General features: G+C 40.3%; 1 protein-coding gene across 7 annotated transcripts in view; it reads left to right on the top strand.

The window, feature by feature from the left end:
* Positions 1–19,045, top strand: part of SPIRE1 (spire type actin nucleation factor 1) — a 183,631-nt gene that overhangs the window by 145,251 nt on the left and 19,335 nt on the right. For 4 of the 7 annotated variants that reach the window (XM_063451583.1, XM_063451584.1, XM_063451587.1 and 1 more), the window contains exons 8-12: positions 69–198; positions 1,000–1,041; positions 9,217–9,389; positions 13,309–13,402; positions 14,140–14,282. In XM_063451583.1, coding sequence (XP_063307653.1) covers positions 69–198; positions 1,000–1,041; positions 9,217–9,389; positions 13,309–13,402; positions 14,140–14,282 — 582 coding nt within the window. The remainder of the gene's footprint in view (positions 1–68; positions 199–999; positions 1,042–9,216; positions 9,390–13,308; positions 13,403–14,139; positions 14,283–19,045) is intronic. The other 3 variants (XM_063451586.1, XM_063451585.1, XM_063451589.1) reach the window with 1 other exon arrangement.

Below are 19,045 nucleotides of genomic sequence, written 5' to 3'. Positions count from 1 at the left end.
GGATATTTATTTATTATTCGAGGTACAGAGTAATATATGCTTTTATTTTTGACATTATTATTATTCAGGTGTCTGCGAGAAAGTTGAAACCCACCCCACCCCGCCCACGAAGTCTCCATGAGCGGATCCTTGAGGAAATCAAAGCTGAGAGAAAGCTGCGTCCTGTGTCCCCAGATGAGATGAGGCGGAGCAAACTAGGTATGTACTTGATTGGACAAATGTACAAATAAAGATGTATTTATTAGTATATCTAAGGTCCCTTCCTAACTGCTTACACCTATCTTGTCTTTGCTGTAGAACTTGTTTCTGCAGCCAAACTAACCCAGACCACTTTTTGCACAGCGCAAATCTCTTTGTAAGTGCCAGGAAGCATTGTAGACACAGAGAGTGTATGTGTGTGTGTGTGTGTGTGTGTGATATATAATTACACACACACACACACCATTATTAAATACTGTAAATTTTACAAAATATGTGGGAAAATATATACACCCTGTTCAGAACTTGAGACTCCCAATTTTACGCACCTTAGCAAATACAAATGTAACCTTAATTTGAGTGAGGTGTGCAGCCTGAGTAAGATAGAAGCACACGTTTCTGAGATATCTAAGGTGCCAGTTTCTCTTGAATTGAGTTATATAGTAATCTTCCTCTAAGGAAATTTAACTTGGACACGCCTCATTTGATTACTGTAGGTTACCTAGACGAGGCAGCCTGTCCTCAAGTCCACTAACAGCACATAACATAACTTACCAAAAGCTATTCATATTTGGATACTAGTAATGTTAGTGGCCATTGGTTACCGGTTTCAGAAAATCTGACCTTGAAGAACGGAATGAAAACCCTGTGTCCATGCATTGTGGGTCTGTGGCACGTTTTTCTACCCATATTCATAATGATGTTCACATTTCAGATCTAGCAAACCAGCACTGTTGTTCTGAAATGTTTGTGTTTTTGTTTATATACCTGTGCTAATATACTATATTTTTGTTTTTCCAGTAATACGGCCCCTTAGCATGTCTTACAGTTTTGACTTGTCAGGTAAAACTTGCACCTGGCACTATGTTATGGTTGTTGTAACACCTGTTCAATGTGGTTCATTTGTGAAAATTGCACACAGTTAAAAAAATGTAACCTTCTTTCATGGTCAAAGGATTTACAACTGATAGTTTATAGAAGTGTTCTCTAGTTTTTCAGGATACCAGTTCAGGGTAACCTGGGCAGCATTTATATTTGCAAGAATGTGATTGCATGCATCCAGTGTGAGATAATTAACTTTTTTTTTTATTCATAAGACAGCACACCAATGAGTGAAGCTTTTTTATGAACCTATGTGAAATGGAGTTTAAAAAAACAAAAAAAAAACGATACTTATATAAGCCAGGCATGCATTGTATTGTCCTGCCAGATACTACAGAATAACTGAAAGTATGGCAGTATGAAGAGTTTTCAAACTCAAGGCTCAAAGTACGTAATGCAAACAGAAATCTGTTCCTGTGGAATGCATTTTCACATTAATCCTTGCTGTGATTTAAAGAGACACTATAGGATCAGGAACACAAACCTGTATCTGACCCAACCTAAATATAATACAATTTTACTTTTATTCAAGTCTGCAGCTTCTGGCTCTGCCCCTGATCTGCCTGCTTGGCTGACATAATCAGAAATGATTCTCTGAGCCTATCACAGTGCTTTCACATAGGATTGGCTGACACTGTCAAGGAGGCAAATCAGGGGCAGAGCCAGCACAAACCAAACACAGCCCTGACCAGCATTTTCTCATAGAAATATATTGCATCAATGCATCTATATGAGGAAAGTTCAGTGTCTGCATGCAGAGGGTGGATACAATGAATGGCAGTGCTGCACAATGTGCAACACTGCCACAGGAAGCATCTCTAGTTGCCATCTGAGATGTGGCCAGTGGAGTTATCCCTAGACTGTAATGAAAACATGGCATTTTCTGTGAAAACACAGTGTTTACTGCAAAAAGCTTGAAGGGAATGATTCTACTCACCAGAACAAATACAATAAACTGTAGTTGTTCTGGTGGCTATAGTGTCCCTTTAAGCTTAATGAAGCAGTTTTAATATATAGATCATGCCCCTGTCATTCTATGGTGACAGCATTCTGTCCTATCGAGTTGTATGGTGACAGCATTCTGTGCCGTGAGTTGTCGGGTCACAGTAGCCAAATCAAAAACATTTGCATGGACATCGGAAGTCTTTTGTCATGCTAGAGCTGTCCATATCCATACAATATCCCACCAGAATGTGATCAGGGTACACATGTATTTATCTGGCAGATGTCACTGGAAAATGTACTCCTTTGCAACAACTATACTTGCCAACCTACCAGAAAGCTTCATTTTTCGGTGTGTGACCTTATTAACATTATACTCGATCATTTAATGACCATGAAAGAAATAGTGCGACTTTTCATCTGTCTACCCATTCCTTCTTTTTGCTCCTGTTTGTGTGGTTTGTACAGAATTTGTTGCTGTGTTCTCGTGACTATAAGTTGTTATTTTTATCTGTATAACAAAGTAATTTAGATTTTTGTAATCAGTTACGTGAAATTCAAAATTATCTCTTGAGTTTTTATAGTCATCAAACCATAACACAATTTATTGCAAATGTGTCAATTCAAGACAGGTAGTGCATAATTTAAAAAAAAAAAGTTGCTAATGAGTTCGACATGATAAATAAGCATTCATCCATATAAGAAATGTCGTCAGAGCCAGGAAGTGGTACAAAGCGAAATTATATGGGACAGCAGACTACCGGTAATTAAAAGGTGGAGAAACAAAATAATGCTAGTTACTAGTTGAGAATTACTGTACAATTCTAGCATATTGAAGCAAGTTAAATGAAATGTCCTCTTATTCGAAAACAAGCTGTGGATCAATTAAACGCTCAAAAGAGTATCTGCTATGTACAATCTCTGGGATCTTTAGCACCGAAAGTAAATGACCAACCCTCCTACGACCCAGCACATCGAATAGCATACACAGGGAAGTGAGTATTAATTCATAGCCCATGTATATAACGGCAAACTTGTGTAACATTTCCCAGGGTTTAGCAGAGTCCAAAATGGAGAGTAAAGAAAGGAGATGGAGTAGGAAATAGAAGAAGTCAGTCGTAGTATCAAAAGTAGTGTCAATGTCTGATGTAACCTGATATTTTAGTGTAATGATGAATACGTGTAAATACTGCTGATGATTCCTTGTAGACTTCACATTTTGGGAATTCAGATTTGCCATTATAGGCAAATAAAAGGTCACATTAACCTGCACTCCCATCTTTTTCCAAACTCCTAAACATTATGTAAACTGTGCATTTTAATGGTGTAAAGGTCGATATCCAACACACACACACACACACATACACAATAACACTCAGATGTGTTAAAGGCAGGATTTCTAATAGCTATCATTGCATTTCTTACAATTTAATTGCTTTGTTTAAAAAGATTTAAACTATCTCTGCATAGCTTGTGATTTTGTTACCAATGTTCCATGTGGCACCAGACTTTCTAGCCAATGATCATTCTTATTTCACTCTGGTATTGTGTGTTCTATGGAATCCTCACTTAGTGATGTCATAATACAAGGAATGTTTTAAGGTACAACTGCCAAACCTAACATAGGAGCAGCAAAAAGAACTGATCATTTACATTAAAATCTTCAATATTAAAGTGGCACTGTCATATTTCTTTAAGGGGTGGGGGTTTCTTTCAGTTTTCCTTTCCTTATGCCCTTGTATATTAATGATTATATTTACACTTGCCTATATTTATTTTAAGTAGCTTTTCTTCCTCGTGTTGGATCTTCGTATCAGAGTGCAAATACTCTGTGCTCCTTTGTCCATGATGTTTGCAGTTTAACCTTCTGTAGAATTAGTGACATCTAATGTTTAAACTTCCTTTATTTCACATTCTGTTTAATTTAGAATTTCTTATCTCCTGTGCTGTTAATAGCCTGCTAGAACTTTTATGAGCCTCCTGTGTTTAATTTTAAGATCTGCCCATTGCCAAAGATCACACTCCAAATAAAATAAAAACAAGCCTAGCTGTAAGCCTGGACGGTCGCATACTTTCTGAGCTCCATACGAAGCTACCCAAAAACGGCTGAAATTGGGGAGAAAGCGGTCACCTACTCTTGCTGAAAATAGTCCCTTGGCTGGTGGTATGCACATGGGTAGTAAAAATAAAAAGCACAAGCCCGACCAGAGCCCATTGAGCAGTGATATCGGCGATATATTCTGGAGTTCACAGAGGGCCACTTGGGACAATATGGCACTCGCGGATAAGGGCTCATCCTATTCCTCGGACGACATGGCTATTGCCCCGATGGAGAGTGCCTCATTTACTGCTAAAAAGGGACATACCCCACTGGTGGCAGACCGGGACCCTGTCACGACGGGCCAACTCAAAGTGATGTTCGCTGAACTTCGTGAGAACTTAGCAGGAGATTTGGCTCCCTTCAAGAAGGCCGTCAAAAGTGTGACTGCCAAAATGGTCCAACTCGAGAGCACTCAAGACAGCCGGCATCAGCACCAACAAAGAATTGACACCTAGATCGACGCCATGGAAGACCAGTGGCTCACACATATCTCGAAACTCAGGAGGGTGTCGGAAACGGTGGGACTGCCAGACTTTCCACACTTTCTCAGGCGGCTCTTCGCGGCCCACCTACCGCCGAAACACAGCAAAGCCGTGAAGCTCAACGGTATGTTCCATCTGCCTAAGCAACCCAGTGCACCGCCGTAGCTACTCCAGACCTCATTCTCCTCTTTAGTTCTCTGCAGGACAAGGCCCTACTACAGGATGCGGTGAGAAGAAAGACCCTCATTGCCTTTGAGGGCGCCTCACTACTCTTTTTCCCGGATATGTCAAGAAGCACTCCCCTGTGGCACCCGTCCCTGCGGCCACTGCTCCACAATAAAGGGGTGTCATATCGCTGGGGCCCACCTCGCACGGTCCTAATTACAGCGAACAGCACTACTCTGTGTGCAGGAACCTACCAGGAGCTAGAGGACCACCGGCGGACAATCACAGGAATCACCCCCTGACAGCCGCTCAAGGCAGGAGCCTGTCGCAAATAGACTTGGATAAGATAAGGGAGTTCACACCACGAGATGCAAAACCCACTTCATCCACCGGAACAGTGATCTGACGGGAAGAATATCGGGCCCAAGCGGCTGCTATACCCTTCACCAAGATTCCCTTAACATCCAGAGACTAGTCCAAAGTTACCATTTCAGTGACATCAAAACGTTATTGTTGCTTTCTCCTCCTCTTTTGTGTATTTAGTTTATTTACTTTTGCCATAACAATACCACTGTCTAATCTTATTCCTCTTGTGAGCTCTCGGTTAGTGGGGATACAGGGTAGTGTACAAACACTGCAATTTTCCTTGAGATAGGGGCTGATGAGCCCAAACCCTCCACCAGTATGCCCACAGCATAACCTCTGAGCAGATTACCAACCACGCAATTGGTGGCTATAATATTAATACACTCCCCCATTCCTTCCCTTATTCTTGGCTGCATTCAGGTCCTATAACCTCATACCAAACCCTGGACACAACTAACTTTTTTTATAGCACCTTTGGTATGTGCTCCGGTGGTACTTTCACTCACATGACTCTTAGGCAGGTTTTATATTATTAAAAATCAAAACCTACATTTCACATTCATACTTAGGCACTATACACTGCAGCTCTTTCACTCGCATGATACCTACTGCATTTGTTGATACGCTGTTAATGTCGAACTCATTTGGAATAAACTTTATGATCCTATGTGTTGACAACCAATGTGTTATGAAAAAAATAAAGAATTAAAAAAAACAAGGGAAAATAGAGATACAAAAATGATTAGTTTAAAAATAAATCTGCACAACGACAGTGTTGCTTTAAATTGTATCGCAAGCTGTCTATAAGCTATGATCGGCAATGACACTCAATCTGTGCTGTGAAATATAGTTGTTACAGATTAATTGCTGTGAAATGTAGTTGTTACAGATCGACTTAGTAAAGGTGTGTGTTTATAGTTTTTTTTGTTTTTTGGAATTGTTATGCTCTCTGCTGTGGTGTTGAACGTGTTGAGCAAATCATTCTGTTAGCATGCCCCTTTAAGACAATGTAAAAAGTCATTCATCACTAACACGTTAAATTGAGATATAAATTATGTATTACGGTATATCCTATTTTGTAAATCTTGATATTTCATCTACCTGGTAGCACTAGAATAATCTAAAATGTACTTTAAAAATGTAATATATTTATCTTCAAACTAAGTTTTCATTGTGATGTTGTATCATATGTAGGTCTGTTTTGACTTGTGTATTTTTGGATTTGGATTTAAGTCCTTAATTTTGTTGGTGTTGCGCTTCTCAACAAATCTGTGAAGTATTTTTATTTTTAATACTATACAGGGATACCGCTACTGAGATCATTGTAGATATCATAGAATAGCACTGCTGGAATTTTATGTCAAACATTTTACCTAAAAGCAAATTGCCGAAATGTGTGGTTTGAAATAACTTTAATCGTTTATATCCTGTCTGTTCCATTTAAATTGAGTTGTTATGGTGCCAGTAGGTCCCTGGTCTTGGCTCACCTTTAGGGGTTAAACCATTCACGAATTCGTGTACCGATGAACTTTTCATGCGATTTATGATCAGTGGAACATCTTTTTACGAATGGTTTAACCTAAATGTCTATTTTCTGGCACCAGAAATTCTCTGCCCCTCTATCTTTTCGCTTTCTGAAATCTTAGATAACAGAAGGCTCAGGCAGGGCTGATTGGGTTAGGTCAGTCAGCTGACGCTCTAAGCCAATCAGTAGGTCCTTATTCATAAATAAGATATGTATGAATGGGGAGGTACTAACTGGCTTAGAGCATCAGCTGACTTCTTTAAACCAATCAGCAGTGCCCCTGTCCAATGCTGCCCGAACCTTCAGTCATCTAAGATTTCAGATAGCGGAAGGACAGAGGGGCAGAGTAGTCTGGCACAGAAACACAGACTTTTGGGTTGAACTGTGAACGGCTTAATCTCTGACGGTAAACCAGCTCCAGGGACCACCTGATCAATTCATGACACCTACTTGAATGGTTGTTCCTTTATATTTTACTGTATAACAATGTCACACTGAGGTAGCCCTTAGAGTGAGGTTGCTTAGACCAGCTCTGTTTGCTGCCAGTATAAGGATTATTATGAGAATATATAGGTAAAGTGTTGGATCCACACTAGGCACCAGTCACATGTTTTCACTCATTTACATTCGGCTTATGCTCTCAACCAATCACTGACTCCCCATTCACAAAACTGGCTTGGAAAGAAACATACCCGTTTGGAACCACAGCCAATCATCTCCTGGTTCCCTTCACATGTTATCAGCTGCTGCAGTTCTACTATTAACTCTCTCTGCCATCACATACAAATCCCTCTGCTACCTCTTGTCTCATCTCCCAAGTTTAACCTTTAGATTGTAAGCTCCTGGGCGTGGCTCTCTACCTTTTGTATCGGTCTGTTCTTATTGTGTTGTCTTTCCCAATTGTACAGCTCTGTGGAATATGTTGGCGCTTTATAAATGCCAGTGATAAATACATTTAAAAAAAATAAATAATTATATATATATATATATATATATATCTTTCATGCGACATTATCATCAGTGAAACATCTTTGCAGTGGGATTTATGAGTTCCATATTTACTGGAATTCTGCTTTAACTGAAACACAAGCCCTAAACCAGAAAGGAAGATCAGTTATAGACAGCTGAAAAACAGGTCAACCGAACTATCAGTTTATATATTTTCAAGCCATATGTAAAATAAGGAAATACCAAGATTTGTTGCCAATGCGCTGTGCACAAAATGAACATTCCAGAGATCCTCATTCAATGTCAAACCATATGAGAACAGTTTAACACTGAACAGTGTGATTGTACCAGTGTACTCCAGTCACCATAACAATTTCAATAATATATAGTGGTTATGATGCTTGGAATGTCTCTTTAAGGTTAATGCTTTCCAGTCATGTGAAAAAAGATAGTGTCATTCTACATAATACCTATTTACCTATGCACTTTGGTGCATAGATTTAAGTGTATCCTCAAATTATTTCTTCAACCTTTTTAATATATAGCTCTCTGCCTTCCGATCTCATCAAGCCACATGTGTTAATAATGGCAGCCATCTCATAGGAGAGGTAAACATATATTTTACTGACACTTCCATAAATACAAGATATGCAGGTTTGAGAATTATCTATTTATTTGTGACACCCCAACATATTTGGTGACACTGTACTGACAGAAGACGTGCAATTAGCTATTTTACCATTTTATTCAGAGAACGTCCAGTTCGTAACAGCTCGTAATAGGCTGATATTTCTGACCTAACAAGCAGCTTTCTTTCATAAAAATTTGGAACTCGGAAAAGCACTGCAACACAAAACAATTTGCTTTCTGGGTAAAAAGATGTGAAATTATATTTTACACCTTCAGATTTTTTTTGTTTTGTTTATTTTCCTTAATGTCTTGATAATAAGACACTTTGGGTAATCTTACTTAATTGCTTACTTACAATCAAACATTATGCTGTAGATTTGTGGTGACCAAAAGCTAGATATCCCTGTTTGATCTAGAACTAGAAGTGACCCGATTCTGTTATCTTATAGATATTAAACAGAGTTATTCAGAATAGATGTAAAATAAAGTTCAGATTTTGGGCCACAATTGACTAATTGAGAAAATTCTCCAATTTAGCTAAACTTTCAGTTTCGATATTTTGGGCTAGAATTTGGAATTCAATTTGAATCCTTAAGTCTAAACAGTGCAAAATATTAGCACTTTCACTCTTGTTGGCATGAGTCTGCTAGGTTCTTAAACCGGTAGCACAGTTCTCTTCCAGTCAGAGGTGTCTGCAATACATCATAACTTGTGATTAGTGATAGAACATTAAGTCGTTAAAAGCATGTATTGAAACAACGAAATAGGCTTTTTTTTAAATCTCAGTTATATTATTAAGTGATTTGCTACCGTTATAATTGTATTTGCTTATATCTTTATACTATCAGCTGTTCCAAAGAGCACACTAGTTGTCGCGTTAAGCGTTAAGATGTTAATATGACGGATTATTTGATAATACTGTGATTTCGCTCAAATACATTGCAGAAGCTGAATGTTGCCATGTTTCATTATCTTAGATGTGTCGATCCCTGAAGTCTCTAGACCGATCTCGGTTGCAGACCGACCAGTGTTAAATGGGGATGTGATGCAGCCAACCCAGATGATTAGTCGCCCAAAACAGGTTCCCGTTCAGAGAAAGAAGTTACTGAAGGCCCCAGCACTGGCGGAATTTGATAGCTCAGAGTCTGAGGTGAGATATCCTGCTGTTAGATTCAGAGCACTTTGTGACTGTATGTGTATGCCTTGTAAAATGTCATTTAGCAAAGTGCATGTCATTGTATGTGTTCCGCATCATCACATCTAAACCAGTCTTACATTAGGTACCGGTAGTTGTTTTGGATTTTCTTTTCTCCAACACAGAAGAACAGTTAAACTGTGAAGAATGTTTTGTCATCAGTCTACAGCGTAAACATCGCTTGTCACCACCTCTCCTACTGGTTTGTCATTCTCTGAAAAGACATGGCTGTGTTCCTTTTACGTTCACAAGTCTAGACAGCTGGCAGGTTCCCCTTAAAGCCATGGCATTTGTAGCTTCCGGGAATTGTCTTAAAAGAATAGCGAATGTTAAATATAAAGTGCTATATTATTCATCAGTCTGTAAAATAACTTTAATGTATATAAAAGGCATGAAAACAACTTTAGCTTTTGAAGCTGTTTTGCTGTATAGATCATGACGCAACAGATGCACTGCTCAATTCAATGCCATTTAGTGGTTAAATCACTTTTGTTTCAGTTTATGCAGCCCTAGCCACACCTCCCCTGGCTGTGACTGTCACATGTTTTTACATTTTTCAATCAGATGTTAACTTACTTTAGAAGTTGTTATACCATTTTCTGTAACTTAAACTTTAATCACACACAAGAGGGTCCTGCGGGGAGCAAATCAATTCTGGATTAAACATACTGCCCAATACAGGAATTTAAAATATCTAGGTTAGATTCAGGCAGTGTTTAGGAAGGCTGTGCAAGTCACTTGCAGGGAGTTGTTTCAAGGACTGTATATACAAAGTGATTTACCTCCTAAATGGCAGAGAAATAATCAGTGAAACTGGTGAGGCATGATCTATACACCAAAACGTAATTTGTTGTTTTGGTGCCAATAGTGTCTCTTTAAATACTGCATACCCTGTTATTTGACGCTGGTCTCCGTTCCAGTGTAAATCGTGGAAGCAGCCTCCAGTGGCTGTCAAGGAGACAGCCACTAGAAGCTGGATTAACCCTGCAGACAGTGTATACACTATGTTTTCAGCTGCAGGGTTAAAACTAGGGGGACCTGGCACCCAGACCACTTTATTGAGCTGAAGTGGTCTGGGTGCCTATAGTGGTCCTTTGATAAAGTGCAGAATCATTAGAGCATTGTTTATAGTTGTTATTTTTGAAGACGTAATGTTTTAGTCTCTGTATAACTGTAGCTACTATAATGTACGTGGCTTTTGATAATAGTTATGACTATTGCTCATTCCTTTTATAAAGTAGTTTAATTTTAAAATCCATAGTTCCCAGTTAGAGAGTTATTAGTATGCTTTAGCCTTTTACTTGACACTCCCTTGTATTTTTTTATTCTGTATTTTGAACTTTTAATTTGGTTTTCTTTATTTTTTTTTTGGTTGTTTTTTTTGAGGGGGGTGGGTGGTATTTAAAGATTTTTTTAAAATTTTGATTCAGTGTCTGTTTAATCTCAATATACACATTTTTTCCATAAACGCTATCTTTTATGGTTGAAATGTATCAGATAAGAATTATAATAGTCATACCTAGAACAAGAAAGGCAAAATCCAAAGTCCTATTGCAATTCTTCCATTATATTGCACTGTGCTAACATGTATCTGGGAAAGTATTGAAAACTCTTGGTTCAGGTAACCTCAGGTAGCCATGAAACGTAATTAATATGGTGCCCATATTCTATGCTATGAATGCTATGTTTGGGTAGTTGCTGCATTCACAGTTAGAGCCTGGTGTGGTAATGGTCTGGCATGGGTATACAGAATTACTGACTCATGCAATTCCTGTTCATGCAAATTCAAGGAGTGGGCTGTTTGGGTTCTTTTGGACTGACACATAGGATGTGTCCAGGAACAGCTTGTATTCACAAATAGAAATGTCTTCAGGACTCCGTATCACTTGTTACATTATGGTAATTTATGTTGTGAGCAATATCTTAAATAGTGCGTACATGTGTGAACATGACTGTCCGTATGCTTCTGATTCACCTAGAGCAGTTCCTGGTATATTTCAGTGTGATTTGGAGCAATGAGTATACTGAGATCTCTATTACTGCTCCCAGTCTACAACCCTAGGGAGCACACTATTCCCATTTTAATCTGTCTGCTTCAGTCCTGTTTCTTTTCCCATCAATATTCCAACACCATCCTTTTCTGGCAGTACATCACTTGTTATCATCCTTTTGTTGGTAATCTATGGTTTATATTCGTCAAATGACACACAACGCTTTCATTTTTGCCATTTCTGAATTATAAGGGCAAATCCAAGCAATTCCCCCTGTCTGGGTTTCTCTTATCTGGATAACAAGCTGACAAACTGGTCAAATTGGAGCCCCCTGTTCCCAATAAGCATAATCAGATATTTTCATGCTGCACAACAGCAACTCTAGGCATTTTGCACTTCTGAAATGCTGTTTTCATGTGCCATCCTGTAAGGGTCGTAACAATGTGGCGGCCAAACAACCTTTTAGTGCAAGAATGCCACTGATGCAATCACTTTTTTGGAGGGCTTTACCATCGCCCCATCATTCCTAATGCATACATCTCTGGTATGCCCCCTATCAGCCAATTCCACCTTTACAAACTATCACCTGGGCAGACCAAGAACGAATTTACACTACATAAGATTACCACATTAAAAATAATGTTTATATTGAATTAAGAAAATAATTGTATAAAGGCTTATCTCTTTAATTTGATGATGCAATCCACTCCATCTTATCTGTGTGGCAGCAAAATAATTCTGCTTTGAAGAAATATGGCACTGTGTCTAATAATACCAGTTTGTTGGTGAGGGGGATGTACTCCACAGTTACAGACTAACTAAAAGCAGATTAGTATTTATTCATTTCTTTTTACTGGCTCATGGTTTCAATCGTGCTATAGCTTCAGTTCCAAACAGTGCTGAGCCCTGTCTCAGAGACAGTAGGACACATTGGAAGCTGGGGTGAGCTGGTTTTGAACACACTGATTTCCAGGTCAAAGTAGTTTAGCGTGCCAAAATAACACTTAAAAGGGAACGTTTTTTCTTTTTTTTCTTTTCATTATAAAATACAGTGGTATATATGCAGTAGCTTTTATGAAGAATATGGACTGATTCGGAGCTCATCTTAAAAGGAGATGTGCAATATTTTAGTTTTGCTCCATTTATGTACTCCAGTATACTATACTCTAGTATAGCAGTTGCTTTGTGGCAAAGTATAGTAAAAACTGAAAAGAGAAATGAAACAATGTGTCTGTTTTACCTCTTCATTTTCAATGTTTGCCCTGGGTTACATTGTATGAACTGGATTATAATGTAATTATCTTCAATATTTTTTTTTTAACTGAAAACTGAGCATTTCATGAAAAAGGCTAACACAATTTTTTTCCAGTCTAATGTCCAGACATTGCTGCTCTCCTTTTATATGAATAAAAAGCACATGTATATAGCATCTTTGTCTACTTCCAACCATTTCTATTTTTTGTAACTTTCGTAAACACAACTTAGCAACAGTATAAATGGGTCACTGTTATTTGAGTGTTTCTTTACATGGAAATTGTCATTTGCATCGTCATGGAATAAGGTGTCGCGAAAAAGAACACTGCTATAATGAGCCTCGAGATGTCCTATTTTGCTATGAAACATATCACAATTTCAGTGAATCGTTTTCTGTTCTGGAGCTCTATTAATATAGTTTACACAGACGGATTGGAAGCAAGTTGCTTTGTGTGTAATTCAGTATGGCATTGCTGAGATTCCCAGCTTGAATTCTTTATATTGTACATCCCACACTGCAGAGATCCTCTCTGTCTGCCTGGTGGTATATTCTCAATAGTCTCCATAGACCCGATGCCAGGAGATATACTGATGCTGTCTGTGTCTTGTACTTGATTTGTTTGTTCTAGGAGGACTTGGTGCAAAAGGCCAAAAGCAGCAGTAGCAGTATTTCTAATTCCCAGCTTGAAGATACGTCACCAGAAGCTGCACCAGGCAGAAAAAGTACGTAAATGCAAAATGAGATTGATTATCTCGCTTTCTATTTTTCATTTCCATCCTCCGTATGATGGTTTTGTTGTTCAGGCCAGCTTCTTTGCTTCTTTAAACCTTTATTTACTTCCTGTCTATTTGTAGAAATACTATCGTGGTTATTCCAATAACACAGTTATTGACAAGGAAATGGTTTTATTTAAACCAAACTAGCTGCCAAAGCTGAACACCTAGTTAAGTGGGAGAATATTTCTGAAGTAATCTACTTTAGCCTTCAATTTGCAGTCCCTTGGTAAACTGCTAATAAATCTCTTCTTAGTTCACATTTAATCTTTTTTTAGAAGATAATATTCTTTTTACCGAAGATCCGTTTGCAGCCCTAGTGCATAACAAATTCCTTGTAAATCAGAATTTTTACTGACATTTTTTTAAATCTTACTGTAATTTTTTTAGTGGCTTCTATTTTCTTGCTTGCCTTTCCTTCCCTTCCCATGTGTTAAAGGGATACTCTAGGCACTATAACTACTTCATTCACTTAATGAGAAATCATTAGCCTGAGCAGAAATATGCAACAGTGATTGGCTGAGCGGGTCAGCTGACTAAGGAACAGCATAATCTCTTTCTAATAATCCTCTTCTAATTTTACATGGCGATAGAGTATGATATAAATGCAAATACATATGCTGGAACATCAACTAGATTTCATCTTAAAAGGTGAGAAATATTTTTGTTTGGTTGTTTTTTTACAGCACCCCCTAAATTTTTACCCATTTCCTCAACACCTCAACCTGAGAGGCGCCAGGCTCCACAGAGAAGGCACTCCATAGAGAAGGAGACTCCAACCAATGTACGACAGTTTCTCCCCCCATCCCGACAGAGCTCCAGATCTCTGGTAAGTTAAACTCACTAACTCATGGTGAGTGTTGATGGCTTTCAGACATTGTTTTATATGTTCTGTGTTTGCTTTTATTCTCTTAGTTAAAAAAAAAAATAAAAAATACTTCATCTGACACAGTAAATTGACTTACGATGCTTCATGTTCGTTAAATGTCCATACAATAGTTTTATAATGTGGAGATCACAGCTAAGCCGCATGAAACTGTACATCCCAAAGTCCTCTATCATCTCTGGAAATGAATGATTATGAGAGGTGCATGACCTGCAGGATTGTAAACTGTTGTAAGTCTATATCCATGGACTAATAATGTACCACGACGCAGGTGGAAGTCTTATTTCACTGGTACGACTCTTCCCATTTCCCTCTAAAAGAACCAGGGGATCATTCATCCAATTGGCATTCATTTCTAGTGTTTCTTGTTTTTGACGTATGGTCAACCATCTCCAGCCTGTTTCCTTTGAAAGTGAGAAACGTATATAAGTAATATAATCTTTCAGTAATTTAAATACAATGCATGGGGAATGCCTTTAGGTTTTGATTAAATGCTTTATCCCCTAAATAATGAATTCAAGTTTTTATGTATATTTTAGTTTTAAAAATTGCCTTACCTTGAATCATTGCCCTGCTCACAATCTACTATTCCTGGGCCTTAAGTCCATGCCTGGACTGGTCACCAGGCAAAACTGGTGAATGCCAAGTGGCGCCTTGAAGGGCAGCACCGGCTCAAAGAGGCAGAACTGTCTCTGTGGGAAGGAGAGAGCTCTGTCTCTTCAAGGGCTGATGGGGGATATGAAAGATCACCCAGATTTCATAGGTGGGGGAGCAGAGAGCATCTTTGCTGGTGCAGAACAAAGTCATTTCTCTTGTAATCTCTGACAGTGCAGTGCATTGCTAGGGGTTACCATGTTAATACTCTTAAGCTAGCTGTAGGATCAGAGCTCAGAAGAGAAACACAGCGCTAAGTGCTGAACACATACACTAGACCACTAGGGAAATAAGGAAATGCTGCCCCTATATACACGCATTATACATACATGCTACAGCTCCTGTAAAAATACCAACTTCATCCCCTAGATACACACTGCAGCTGCTATTAAAACACAATATATAGCCCTTATATACACACATTCTCTACAGCTCATAGACATTCCTAGTATACTACAAACAGACCCATTCACAGGCACACTACACCATAAACAGCCACTCTACAAAAACACATTCCCACTAAAACAACTTATGGGGACATCAGAGATGTCACAATAAACGCAGTGCAAGTGTGTCATAAAATTCACTTGAGCTATGCAAAACAAATACATAGCCTTTCGTCTGTGCATTAGATGACCTGGGGGAGAATTAAAGTAACATGTTGACTTTTGGGCAGGATGGTTGCCCTCGGTAATGACTTAAGATGCCCCTCTCTGCTCCCCCTCCCGTCTAGAGAATTAGAACTAGAGTGAAGGAAGGCCGGCTGATGTTTGTTTCTTGTCTTATCGCTTTGTATGTGTCAGGGCTTACCTGGGTTGGGAGTCGACCACCTCGGAGAATAGTCGTGGGAAGCCAAGGGTTAGAGGAAGCCAGAAGTCAGAATAAACTAAAACACAAGCCGGAGTCAAGAGCAAACTGGAGAACAGGAAACCGCAAACCAATCACCAGAGTCAAGGAACTGACACTGCCTTCTGGGAGAGGCAGTGTTTTATACCTGGCTAATGAGGCCATCAGCTACAGGTGTGCTGAGAATCTTGGAACAGCCACAGAATAACGTCCAGCCCCCAGTACTGGATACAAGGCAAGATACAAACTTCAGGCTGTATGGTGGCTCAGAGGAGAAACAGCAGGCCCAGGACTAAAAAGTACCCAGGTTCAAATCCCTTATTGGGCACTTCTGGGGCGACCTTGTCTGGCAGTCTGGATGTCGCAGTGAGAACCGTGACAGTACCCCCCTTCAAGAACGACCTCTACGCGTGAACAGGTTCTTTGTAGAGGTTGGATTCACCCTCTTCCTCTGAAAGGTCAAAAACATTCTCTGGTAGGAGGTACGTTCTCCCATAGGCATCCATGCCATATGTACGATCTTCCAGATATTTAGGAAACACAGTAGCCATTGCTTTAGTAGTTCCCACAGGGGAGGCATTCACAGCTTGCAATGCTTTCTCGAACACCTCAAGATCCTGTTTACATACAACAGTGCCATTAGAAGCATATGTGCAGTCAGGTGAAATAACTTATTTGGCAAGGCAGGAAGTGGTGATGGTGCTTGCTTGAACAGGTGTTTCTTCGGATAAAGGTATAGACGTTTCTGGAGCTGGAGGAGGGACTTTCTCAGAAGTACTGGCTGTGTTGATGTGTTGGTCTGGGTTCCCTTTTGTGTCACGGAACGAGGACAGGCTAGACAGCAACCTTGGCAGATTCCAGGCTGTGTTGCCGGGATGACAGGACGGGTACAGACAGTACCTACTTGAACAGTTTTAGGCAGAGGTGGGCGAGTAGGGCAGAGGGAGATAAAGTGCCCTCTTTCTCCACAGTAGAAACATATGCCACACCCTCTCCTAAGGTCTCTCTCCTTAGACGACAACCTAGTTTGGGTAAATCCAATCTCCATGGGTTCCTCCCTGTCCACTGGAGTTTCACGGCTTGCTTGAGTACAATCAGAGTGACAAGGCAGGTCCCTGAAGGTGGGTCCACGCTGCAACATGATGGGGACTTGGTATGTGCGTTTAAAGTCCTTTTCTCTAGGTAACCGAGATCTGCGGGTACATGGAGCAAACTTGGGAGTAGCTTTCCTGGAGGCAACGCACTGAGAGTCCATTGCGGTCATGAACGACTCCCAGCTGTCCAAGACAGTGCTTTTCCCCTGCAGCTTCTGGTATGCCCACTCTTTAATCCGCCCAGAAAGTAAATTAATAGCAGTACGGACCTTGACAAAGTCGGTGGCGTAGGTTCTAGGTTTCAGGGCAAACAGGAGCTAACAATCCATCCTCAATGATGTGTAGAAGGAACGGGAACCGTCAAATCTGTCAGGCATCACAACAGACGGCTCTGGATAAGCAGGTTCCGGGGTTGGGCCTACTGTGCCTTTAAGAAATAAAATTTCTCGCTGCAGCTCCGAAACAATCTGGGCCAGGCTGGACACTTGCTGGGACAGGGGTGAGCACATCTTTGCAGACTCCATTGGTCAGTTCCTTCTGTCAGGGCTTACCGGGGTTGGGAGTCCGGCAGGCAGAGATGTATGCTCACCCTTACAAGAAAACACAGGCCGAGGTGGTCAGGCAAGAATTCACCTGGCCTGTGAGTCGGTGCACAGGGGCTGTGCAGGATAATTCCGAGTCGCGGTACAGGAACGGATAAACCAGGAGAATAGTCGTGGGAAGCCACGGGTCAGAGGAAGCCAGAAGTCAGAATAAACAAAAACACAAGCCGGAGTCAAGAGCAAACTGGAGAACAGGAAACAGCAAACCAATCACCAGAGTCAAGGAACTGACACTGCCTTCTGGGAGAGGCAGTGTTTTATACCTGGCTAATGAGGCCATCAGCTACAGGTGTGCTGAGAATCTTGGAACAGCCACAGAATAACGTCCAGCCCCCAGTACTGGATATAAGGCAAGATACAAACTTCAGGCTGTATGGTGGCTCAGAGGAGAAACAGCAGGCCCAGGACTAAAAAGTACCCAGGTTCAAATCCCTTATTGGGCACTTCTGGGGCGACCTCGTCTGGCAGTCTGGATGTCGTGGTGAGAACCGTGACAGTATGTTCACTGTAAGATTCTTGAGGATTTGTTTTTGTTTGTGATTAACAGTATTTCTTGCGCTGTTTAATTCTCAGACAGATAATACTATGGGTTGTTATTTGGAATAGAATTTCTCCAGTGTACATATGAGAGATTTGTGTATATCCATTATTTGATAAATATCCATGCTGCATTGTCGCCATCTAGTGGACGTTTAACAATGAGCACTATTAAAAGTATGCTGCAGGCTTGAATTGACTATGACAGGGTTATTCACTACAATGAGAATTAACAGTGAATTTCAAATTTAAAGTCAAAATAGCTGAACTGCAAAAATATATAACTGCTTTCAGTCTGGCTTTTATGGCCTTAAATTTCAATTGTCACATGGCACATGGGAGTATCAGGAAAGCCTTCTCTGGCACTATCACTGGACGCCGAGAAGGCTTTCGACAGAGTGAAGTGGCCGTATCTGTTTGGCCTCCTTACAACATAGGGCTTCCTAGTGACGTACATCACAGCGATACGTGCCCTAAACTCAAACCTAAGAGCACAGACTATCATCTCGGGCGCAACGCGATCCCCATTCCCCTTACACAACGGCACTAGACATTACTACGTTTATAGCTATAATATCTTGCAGTGCAACTGGCACAAATAGTACACTTGCACTCCCCCCCCCCCGAACAAAAATGTTGGGTAGATATTGAATCGCTACTAGCAGGACATTCCTTAATACAACCATGCCCGGCCATACTCAACTCTGTCAGGATATGGGACCTGACCGTATCCAAATACCACCTTAGCAAACTACCTTCCCCTATGACCCCAGTCCTCAAAACACACGTGACTTTAAGGGTATAGAATACACAGGGCTCCGGAGGTACGTCCACCTGTACGTGGACAACAAGATTGTCACTTATGATCGATTAAAGGAACTAGCCACCCTTCTGACAAAGGACTACTTTCCATATCTCCAGGTGCGCGACTTTTCCGCCTGTCGGGAGGTTCATACAGTGGCCACAACCGCTC

The sequence above is a fragment of the Pelobates fuscus genome, chromosome 4 (genome assembly GCF_036172605.1).
Source record: "Pelobates fuscus isolate aPelFus1 chromosome 4, aPelFus1.pri, whole genome shotgun sequence".
In the NCBI taxonomy this organism is placed as follows: Eukaryota; Metazoa; Chordata; class Amphibia; order Anura; family Pelobatidae; genus Pelobates; species Pelobates fuscus.
The sequence above is the reverse complement of the archived record's forward strand: the minus strand, read 5'-3'. Positions and strand labels throughout refer to the sequence as shown.